At 30.1% G+C, this 12,030-nt stretch overlaps 1 protein-coding gene across 1 annotated transcript in view; it reads left to right on the top strand.

Moving 5' to 3' along the window:
* Positions 1-8,632, top strand: part of LOC142322747 (uncharacterized) — a 34,090-nt gene extending 25,458 nt beyond the window's left edge. Inside the window, exon 2 of the mRNA XM_075361821.1 lies at positions 8,212-8,632. Within this exon, the coding sequence (XP_075217936.1) occupies positions 8,212-8,515 (304 nt within the window). The 3' untranslated portion in view covers positions 8,516-8,632. The remainder of the gene's footprint in view (positions 1-8,211) is intronic.
* The last annotated feature ends 3,398 nt before the right edge of the window (positions 8,633-12,030 follow it).

Here is a 12,030-nt window from a genome sequence, read left to right as displayed (position 1 = left end):
CATGCCCAAACTGGACGGATTACAATACTTCTCCTTCTAGAGCTATAGCGCTATCTAGACGGGAAAGTAAAAATTTGACGTAAAAACCATCGGCCTACAATTTGACGATATGGGGCCATTTAATGTCTTTCACAACTAGTTTTAAAGGTGGCCTATAATACACTTGCAATTGTTGGTCTCGTACCGAAATAGAACATGTTTAGAGGTAAGAATTTGCTAAATTTGCAAATTGATTTACATTTGCTAAATTACATTTGTCTATGTTTAACGATTGAAAATTATTTAAGGATTACCGTACTTTATGAAAACTATACATATAACACCTATGTACAATTAAATGAAAATTCGAATATCTAACGTACTGAGCTTAAATTGAATCGCTGTAAAATGGATTTGGAACTTTTAATAAATTTGAATTCTCTTGAATAAGGAATCAAACTCTTTATCTAATCGAAACGAGTGGTAAGATGTACTACTACTTGAAAAAAAGTAAATCAAATTTTCACGTTAAAAGATAATTTAATTTTAATCCTCTACTAAATCTCATACACCATATCTGGACTACATAAACATCAAACTGTTCTCTATATAGAAAACGCATTATGCTCTTTCGATAAACGGATGATTAAATATAATTTACAAAAGATCGACTATTATATATATATATATATATACAAATATATAAAAGCCCGTTAAAAAGGGTGGAATATATTTTAATGAAATCTGGTACATATGCATGCGATAACATCTTCAAAGCACATAAGTTTGATAATTTTACCTTTGAAAATTTCAAAACGTCAACCATTTAAAAATGTTTAATCATTAATAATTCCATAAACATTGGTTTTTATCGAATCATGTTTTATTAAATCAAATTGCGTTAACAGCTGAAATGTAGCTGAAATTATTAAAATGAATCGCACTATGCAGCTGACAATTTGGCTGCTATTTTCACTTCCGTCACTAAATGGATTAAAAATAGTTAATTTAATTATACTTTCTTTTTCTGTTTAGCCTCCTAAACCACCGTAAGGTATTACTTCAGGGAATGAATGAGGATGATATGCATGAATGTAATGATATGATTAATGATATGCATGTAAATATGCATTAAGTGTAGTCTAGTAGAGTTTCAGTTCGACCGTTCCTGAGATGTGTGGTTAATTGAATTTAATTATACTGGTATATTTCAAAGTACCAACCGCAATAGTTTGCTATTAAAAACATATTAATATCGAAAATTTTCAAAATTAACAAGGCGCGTGTAATCGCTATGCTTTGATGCAGGTACTTAAGGTTAAAAAATGATCGGCCGACCGCATGAATTCAACTGCTAATAGTAAATAAGCTCAAAAAGATTCAAACAACAAGATTAAATACACAATTACAATACAGTTTTCATAATTTCGAAGTTCTATTACTATTTTTTCTAAAAAAGAAAACTTAAATTTAAAAGATTAACTTAAAAACTGAAATATACTAAATTAAATTATTTAATAAAATTAAAAAAATATTAAAATTAAAAAAAAAAATTTTTAAACGTTAGGTTATTTCTTTTTGTAGATTTTTAACAGTACAATCAAGAATTACATAATAATAAATTCATGACAGAGCTGTGAAGTAAAATAAGATGTCCGGGAGTAATGTGCTACAGAGAATTCCTTAGGTAATGGTACGAAACCCCGAGTGAATTAAACTAGTTTACCTCGGTGACCTAAAATCGATTTTATACACTCGTGATATAAACTATGCACCTGTGTATGCATATATATATTTGATATGTATCAAATTAAAGTACGCTGCGATTCCCAGGTTACAGTATATAATAAAAAATTCGTATTGAAAAAAAGCGTCTGACATGAGTTTGGTGAATTTACATGTAATATCTTATCACAAAAACGTTTTCCCATTAACTAAAACGAATTTACCGTAATTTCAGTATGTATAACGTTTTAAATGCTGTTTGTTTTAAAATGAATAACGGGGTTTTAGAGTTATGTAATATTTATTAAGTTTTACTTGTATAAATTATACATCAAATGAAAGAACAACACAAACAGTTTTTCCTATAAGTGTTCAATGTGAACACCATTCGTCACACGACACACATCCAGACGATAGGAGAGTTTATCCCATACTTTAATAACCAAGTCTGCAGTAATTGATGCGACAGCGAATTCAATCCTATGACTCAAGTCGAGTAGGTCAACCGATAACGGTGGCACATACACTTGATCCTTTATAAACCGCCAAAGAAAAAAATCGCACGGGGTCACTTTGGGCGTATGGAAGACACGGCAAACAAGACCTGTCATCTGATCCCCGGCGACCGATCCAACAATCGGAGAGTATTTCATTCAACCGATCACATACAGCGTTATACCAGTCAGAAAGCGCACCATCTTGTTGCCAAATAAAGTTCTGTGTTTCTTATTGCAGTTGAGGAAAGAGCCGTAGATGTAGCATGTCAGAATAGTTCATTCCAGACACACTTGCTTCAATACGATAAAGAACGGCCCGTAAACTTGCCATCAGTTTACGGGGGGGAAAAAACATTCAGTTTTGGGGTGTCTCGTTCACACTACAATATTTCATGAGTATTGTCTAATCCTCATATACACATATTATGAGTGTTTACGATTCCATTAACGTGAAATGTAAACATGAAATATTCCTGTCAAAAGATTTTCCTTATTCTCTCAAATATACACAGTTATGCTGTGTATCCAGCGTGACTAATAGTGAGAAAAATTTAATACGAAGGATCCGCAAATAATATATGAAGTATATTTTTTAATAAATTTAAATTTAGTATATTTAATTTTAATCTGTCGAAAGAAAAGACATGAATTATTTTATATTAAACAATGTAAATATATACTTCTTTCTAAAAATTATATTCGGGTCGTTTAAAATTTAAATTACCTTATCACTTACAGCAAAATTATTATAAAATGTTTATTTTTTAAATATAAAATTACTTTACACATATTATAATTATGTCGAGGTTTTAGGAAACGAAAGATTTAAAAAATTAAATCCTTATTATGCTAGCAGCTAAAATGTGTATTTAATAACTCTTTATTAAAAAGAAATAACATTATCACATAAAGTACAATTTCTATAGAATCTTCTTTATCGTTCTGTAATTAAGAAACTGATAATTTTTTATACTTAATGTATTCACAAGTTGTTACGCAATGTGAAGCAGGAAACTCTTACTTTGTTGATCATTGCACGGTATAAACGTTATTTGAATCTACGAGTATTCATTTTAGCCAATATTCAACCCGACTTAAGTACTTTTAAAATCTACGTTAACGTACATATTCTGATGTACATCTTGATGCATATCAAGATAAAAGAAGGAGAATTCGGCTAAATAAAGTATCATGTATCGGAAAAATAAAATTTAGACAATGTTGCAGATTATTTTCAGCTTTAAGTATTAAAAAACCCACCGAGCTGGTCTAATAGTAAACTCGTCAAAAAAATCCCTTCTTTAATAGCTGACTTTCGAAGTCGAAGGTTCTGAGATTTGAATCCATGTAGAAATCAGTTGCTTTTATACGGATTTGAATATTAGAAAGTGGATACCAGTGTACTTTAGTGGGTGCGGTTTTATTAACCATACAATTCAGGAATAGTCGGCCTGAGTCTGTACAAGACTTCCTCTCATTTACATGTCATACATATCATCCTCATCTCATTGGGTCATGGGGGGGGGGGGGGAGTCTGCTTTTTCACTCGTTGAACAGATTGCATCGTACACATCAGGGATAACAACAATAATAGAATATCTATCATACATCTGACCGGGCTCACCGTACTTAACACTATACTCGTATTTCCTCACACACCGAGTAAATTTGTTATCCTAGCCACATCGAACAGCCATAAGCGAACGTGAACGTAGACAACCTTGAAGCTGTACATAAAACTTCTAATTAACTATCAACTTATATAAAAGTTTTTTTTATTATTTTTTTTAATATTTGTAATAAACACAATATACGCCAGACTAACTTTCACAGTAATAAAAAATAAATATCAGAATAAAATTTTTATAACATACAACTGTAGAATACTTTTTTTTAATAAATAGTAAAATGTGAACAGTCAAAATAGATTCTTTACGTCGTCTAAGGTTTGTTTCACGTTAAACCGCTCAAAGCGAGGTTTTATACTGGTTTAAGTTCACGGTTTTTGTTTTATTTTATAGATTTTATAATCTTTTGAGTTTTTATGCTTAATTTTTATATTTAATTATTTATTTTGCTATTACCGATTACGATTGTTTATCGATTGAAATATCCAATTCTCTGATTGAATTTTAAATAAACTTTAATTTTGAAATAAAAATTTTTATAAACGCATAAAAATTCTTTGTTAAGAAGTATATTTCAAAAAATATTTCCAGCAAATATTGTTGCAAATTTTATCCTTAATTTAATTTAATGATTACGTGATTTTTTTTCTTTTGATGATTAAGTGAAACGATTTTATAGTGAATCCCAAAAACGTTTTCTATAAACTGAAGAGAGTAATCCATTAAATAAATATTTTATGCTAGAAAGATATCCGATATTTCAAAGGAATTTAAAAGTAATTGATCTTTCCGATTCATTAAAATTTATTTCACTATTCTTTCATTATTGAACGAATTAGCTGTAATAATGGGGTTGTTTTTTTCTACTTTTTGTATGAAACGTATACTTATGAAAAAAGATGATATATGAAAAATATACAGAAAAGAAAAGTTAATTTAAAAGTATATATCTCATTGAATATTAATACCATAATTAAATTTTTGTTAATCAATGAAAATTTAAGATAATTCATAATATTAATCAAAGAACCAAAAAGACTCCAGATCGCTTTGAAACGATTGGATTTTAAAAGGATGGTATTAAAAAGGAAAATACGATTTGAAAATTACCAACTTTTCACATTGTCAACCGAGAGCGTTTCGAGATGATGATAGGGTCTGTACTTGAACTCAGTACATTAACATTAAGAATCAGATCTCGAAGATCGGCTGATCTAATACATACGTACAGGAAAAAGTAAAACGCATTTATATTTAATTGTATTCTTTGTAGTATTTAAACTTTTACCAAGATAAATGAATTCTACTGTTTTCACTGGAATTATTAAAATGAGATACCGAATCACATTTTAATTCCATTGTCTTATTTCTCTAACTTTCTCTTTTTGTGTCTTTTCTACAAATAATGAAAACTAAAAAAATAAATCTGACTCACGATTAAGTTAGAAGAGAAAGGATATAATATAGAAGCAAAAGCCAAATATTATTACCTTAAAACCTACAATGATAAAATTAACTCTTTTATATAATAACAATAAATTTATTTATGGCAGCTTCTGGTACATTACTCGAAAAAACTTAGAAATTCAAAAACCGGAATAATTTACAAAACTTGGATTAAAAAAAGGTTTCCGTACAAAAGATGTTACAAATTTTATTACCTTTCATTTTTATTGGACGTAATGTTCTGCTAAAATAATTCGTAAGTTTATAAAGATTTCATGATGCATGATTATTTTCTTTAAGCGATCTGGCTATTCTTGGGTAATATCGGATAAACAAGGCATCAATAAGGAGGATTAATATCCTTCAGTTTCTTTTTAAACGAAAAAATTCTTTGAAATTACTAGACGGAACTTCAATATTAATTTTATAACACGGGTTCACGCCAAAAAAATAACATTAATCGTTTCCATAATATTTTATATTTCTGCTATCATAATTGATTTGAGTGTTATTTTCTACTTTTCCTAGCATTGTCACTCTGACATTCGTAGTTGACGCGTTTCGGAGTAATCTCCATTCGCAAAACTATTTATAGCACTGAGCCTTCGTGTGTTGGAATCTTCGATTAAATAGCGATGTTAAATTCCTCCCACTTCCCATCTCTATCGTCATGGCCTATTTTGCTTTGACCTTCCGCTCTAACGGTTACGCAGAAATGACTTCATATCCTGTTTCTCTCAGACATATTTCAGATTATGCAATACATTAGGTAGAAAAGGGCATATTACCCATGAAATGATAAAATCCATGAAATTATTACATTTTGCAAATATAAGAAAACGTTTAAATACTGTAGAAAACATGGAAATTATCAGGATAAAATTAAAAGGACAGGAAATAATTAATTAACAAAAAAAGCTCAATCCGATGTAAAGTTTAAAAAAAAATTAATTATTAAAATAAAGAATCAGAAGGATTAGTTTCAAGAAATGTTATAACCATTAGACCGGGAGGGACAAATCGGAAGAGGCCATGACAATAAGGATGGGGGGAATGGAAGGAGCTTAAAACATCGCTACGTATTCGACGATCCCAACTCAGGAAGACTCAATGCTATAAGTAGTTTTGAGAATGGAGGTACTCCGAAACGCGTCAACCGCGAATGTTAGAGTGACAATACTAGAATGGGCAAAAATTAACATTCAAATCAATCGTTTATCTACAAAAATTAATGTGAAGCAGTGAAACTTTTTATTGAATCCTGTTATATCTTCAGAACGGGCAGAATGTGAAATCAGATTTTGAAGAATGGAAAATCTGAAACTCAGACTTTATCTTTTAAATTTCACACGCCGATAAACACTTAGCTACATCTAATAGAAAGAATTTGGTGAGAGATTCAACGTATCACAATATAAATACTAAATATTATTTAAACATTTATGGAGTTTTCATGAAAACATTACGCCTAAACGAGTCACAAAGCAGTTTAAAAATTTCTTTATACATCATGAAACCCGGTAAGTGTTTATTAAAAATACTTTTTCAGGTAAAGTTTAAATTAGTTTCAATTAAATCATCTATTTTTCGAAAAATGTATAATAATAAAATGTTCTATTAAACAGGTCAAATTTGAAAAACAGTTTACTCGAATTTAAAAATGAGGTTCCAAAAAAAATCAGTCTATTTTGTAAACATCACCTGACTTTCATTCGGGAGAAAAATATAGTAAAGTGTTAAGATACGCCCATATTTTTAAATCTATATTATGTTTATAATGCTTCTGTCGCAATTAAAAGGTAGCTGTGTACAAAATGTATACGAGTAATAAAGATAAAAAAGCGGCTCATTTAAGCTCTGACTCACGCAGGAAGATTGTAAACAACGAGGTACGGATAGGATAAAGACACGTAAATTTAGAGGGATATTTACAAAACGAAATTAAATCGGCAAATCCGAATAATATTACGTGCGTGAAAAGGCATTATAAAATACGAATTGCTCTCGTTATAATCATACGAGCGCCTAATTATAAAGTTCTAGATATAGTTCTAATTTCTAAATCAAATTTAGGCCAAAAATCTTCCATTAAAGTTCAATAAACTTTTCGTAAGAAAATAAAATAAAATCATTCAGATCGGCGTAGCGGTTCCTGAGTTCTAATGAAATTCACCAAACATCATGACGAAACGCGGTAATACTTTAAATGTATTCTGTACAATAATGAACATATAAAAATTTTATGCTGAAAACTGCTTCAACATAAACGAAGATGCTACTGAACTCCCTCATTCAGCTTAAAGCGGGTTTTTTCAGATACTTTAAGAAATCGATATAATCCGGTCTACCTGCCGCTTTAAGTCGAAGAATTTCGATACCTTATTAATGAAAATTAGCCACAGGCGAATACAAAATAGCAATTCCCATCAATATAATATATTTTTCGCGCTATTATATAATCATTTTCAATTACGTAATTTAAAGTCATCTGACGATTATTCCATTGAATCGATCCAACCGTGTACACTTTAAAAAGTAACAATATTTATTTATGCAAACATTCTGAAAAAAATCAATATCCTTTTGAATTTTTTTTTGGTTAAAAATGAGGCGACCCAAGTTAGCATTAAGGATAAAAAAAATCCATTTTTCGATCGGCTATCCATAAAATTGTTACAATGTTACAAAAGCTAGGATTAACAACCGATCAAATAGTATATAAAAATAATATATCCCGTTGTTTTCAACAAAATTCATTTCGGTTCATGTAACAACTGCGTCTGACCGAATGAAATTATTTTAACACTTTTATAAAATTTACTGGGATTATTCCATTAAGACATAAAAATAAGGCCTACGGGTAGTAACTTTAAATTAATTAATACTCTAACATTTATTTATAATATAATAAAAATAATTTGTTTTCTTTGTTACAGGATGAGAATTCAACTTCAAAGTTTTGTGTGCTTATCTATAGCAGTATTTTATACTTTAGCAGCACCGCAAAATAAAGAAGGTGCATTCTTTACAAACGAAGCGATCAGACAAGCACAAAACACACATCTGATACCGCAAGGTGCTACGATACAAAAAGTACAAGAAGGTATCGAACTCGCGGCATATGAATCTATACCCGGTAACCAGCGCATTAATTTATTTGAAATACTCGGCGAACATGTACCACCTGAAGTCGTAAATAATTTACAATCACAGGTCGATCAAGTTGGAAAAGCAAGATAAATAATTAAGTCGATAAAATTATCATTATTACTTTTTTTTAATAAAAAAATAAAAATTAAAAAATATTTTACCAAAATAAAATGGAATTTTATTGTAGATTTTGTAATAGTCTATATTCTTTTAAAGACTGCAATGTATAATAGCCTTTTTTATATTAGTCAATTTAAAAAAATTCAAACCAAAAATATACGTCATCAATTTATTGATGTTAAAAATATGTATTACGTATTATAAAATATAAATATATTTAAATACAATAACAATGACGAGACATTTTTGTATAATTTTGTTAATATTTTATAATACAAAAAAATGAATATATTTTTTATAAAACATTAAGGTTTTTATTTGTATTTTATTTAATCATTTTTTAATTGCATATAAATAAACGATTTAAAAAACAATTAATTATGATAAAGAACGAACAATTAACTACGCTAATCCGTTATCGTAATGTAACAATAGAGTGAACGCTCAAGAATTTTTTAAATAAAATAAAATTTTAGAACTACATGCGCATTTCGATGGTTAAGTAATCATCATCATCAGTTATAAAGTAACATGTAACTAACTGATTCTTTTTTTAGAGTATTCATAATTTTTAGTCAGCCTCTACGAGAACAGAACGGTGAAACCACTTAGCGGTATTTCGATAGTCTTGATCTTCCGAAACACTATTTATATTTAAGTACATAAAAATTACCAGAAATTTTATCACATCTTATTTTCCCCGAGTAATCTCGTTACGGGAGACTTGTATACTTGAGAACGGTTATGATGCTTTATCGGAAGTAAATTACCTCTCGTGTCGATTTGCGTACGACTATTTGGTAGTAAGATATGAACAAACAAATTAAAAATAATTAATTACTCTTGTAAAGTCTCCTTTGTACGTTTTAATGAATTTGTAACAACCTATTAAAAATGGAGCAAAAGAAAACTATTAAATAGTTTCTTTTGCTACTTGTTTTAAAGAAAGATTACAAATATAAGTAAAATAAATTATTAGTAAATTACAATACCGTACGTAGTGCTAATTAATTAAAACTGTAGATTAGTTTCAGAACATCGAGGAAGTAGTTCTTGGTTATCAATAAATAATAAACAAGGAACCCGTTTTACAACATCATTAGAATTTAAATTACACAAAGATGAGAGCCGAGGGAGAAACTAAGAAGTAGCATCATATCACTAGCCCGAAGTTATCAGTTTTCCAACGAGCAAACATAACACTCATGTAGAACGGGGGGGGGGGGGGTCTGTTTATGTAAGCAAAGTTATGAATAAAGAAAACACGTAATTTATACTTCATTGAAAATTATTATAGTTTTTTTTTGTTTTTACTTCCTTTACAATTCAACAATAATTATTTTTGTACACGTGAATAAAATTTGTGGACGAGAAAGAGTTTAATTTAAGACGAAAAACGAGTTTTTTTTAGTTTTTAATGTAACAGTTCATTCTCACCTTTATTTATGATCTTATGAAAATGTTACCAGACGTTATTCATGTAAAATTTCTGTTCTACAACTTTTTTGGAATAATTTTTCAATAAATTCAATAATTAACTAGTTACAACCGAAGAACGGGACACTACGACACTTTTACATCGATACAGACTGCGCCATTTTACTAGATCCACCCGGATATTTCAAAATTCCTTTTGGTAAGGCTCTCGACTTTTAGTTTGTTAAATGAAGCATGCTAAGAGACCTTTTCCAGCTGGTCTGATCGACAGGAAAATTTCGTCCCTATATTCATGGTTTGAATCTAATGCTCCTACTCTATAATATTCGTGAACGGTATCTATCCGAAGGCCCGTTAAACTTTTAATATCCAATATTATGATCGACTATAAAAGAAAGCCATAAAGTCTAGTAAGCATAGAAGATATAACCTTACGCGTACAACACCGACTAATTATTAACTTAATGATTAGTCGGTTTACCTTTTTTCTTTTTAAAACTAACAAAATATAATTTCTTGAATTATAAAAAAACATACGAATAATGTATATATTTTTTTTCTTAAATATTTATCATACGTTCACAAACCCCTGTTTCATTAGGAAACTAAATCTGCTTTTAATATTTCTCCTCAAATAACATAAAAAACGAATAAAAAAAATATTATAGATTTAGTAATTTTAACCTAACCTTACTTCAATTCAATTATTTTTTTTATTTTTCTACGGTAGAATATTTTTATGGTAGAAAGAATTAAAAATAAAATACACAAATACCAAAACTGAAATCGATGTAAGTGACAGACAGTTGTTTAACGATGAGTATTTTCATCTTGAGTTCACACTTGCCCTATTTTTTTTCTTGGAAAACAGTGTTTGACGTAAAACGTCTTTAAAATCACACCGAAACATACGGGTACCAGAACAGAAATTTGTAGCGTAACGAAAAGGCCTATATCGTCCTGCCTTAATAACTCCCTAATTATTAATCTCAGAGACGTAAATGCGGTATCATTTTATAACTTACATAGTCAGCTCACCGATACAACTTTGAGTTTATGACACTGGCGAGTCGGTTGGCGGGGAGGGGGCATAACGCATATCGGCCAAAATTGGCGCTCTCGCTCATTTCCATTCAGTGTAGCTAATCACTTAGACGTGATAGCGCGGTGATTCGTGTGTTCGTGCTTAGAGTTTGTCGATATAGATCGATTTAAATAATAATAAGTGTATTCTGGACAATATTTATGTGCAAAAAATTAAAGTAAAAGTGTAAAAAAGTATAAAAATTCAATATGTCAGTCTTAGCCCGAGCAAAAGCAAGCTGTAAATATAAATCATGCATATTGTTGGAGAGGGGAGGTTATGGACTAGCCACAGGTACCCCAAAGTCCGGTGCCGAGCCAGCAAGACTGTTTCGGGAGCGTAACAAAGCTTGCACGGCGCGCCCAGTGAACAACGTCGATGGCGCGAGCAACTGTACCGCTGCTTATTATGCCTTATCTCTCTTACTTCTCATATCACAGACCAATTTTTAACAAAATTGTCGTCAAATATTAGTCGAAATATATATCATGTACCATTTAGTGTCTGTTTTATGTTAAAATTAAATTTAGTACGCAGTTAATGTCTCGTTTTTATTTCTAATACAGTAAGAATGCTCGCTGACATACAGACCGACCAATTTATCTATAGAGTGGGCCAAATGAAGGAAATGAAATTTTCCATTGGAAACTTGCAGATTTAATAAAAAAAATACGATGGTGGCTCTCCCATATAAGTTGGTCGGTCTGTAGCTCGGAGGAACTTCATCCAAGGTCTGTAACGTTTCACGTTAAACCAACGGCCGTGAGCCCCAACACAGTCCCACCCGACTTTTTCCAAAATTTAAGGTATGACTTTATAAATAAATTTCATCAAAATTTGTATCACAAATCTTTATATTATAGTCCAACAAATTAATAGTGAAATAACCGGATATTAAAGCTATACGAGGGTTCGGTACAGTAGGTCAACGATGCAATTTTAGAATACGAGTAAAGTTATACCC

Source organism: Lycorma delicatula, chromosome 4, assembly GCF_047948215.1.
Source record: "Lycorma delicatula isolate Av1 chromosome 4, ASM4794821v1, whole genome shotgun sequence".
NCBI lineage: Eukaryota > Metazoa > Arthropoda > Insecta > Hemiptera > Fulgoridae > Lycorma > Lycorma delicatula.
Note: the sequence above shows the minus strand (reverse complement) of the source record. Positions and strands in the feature narration are given on the sequence as shown.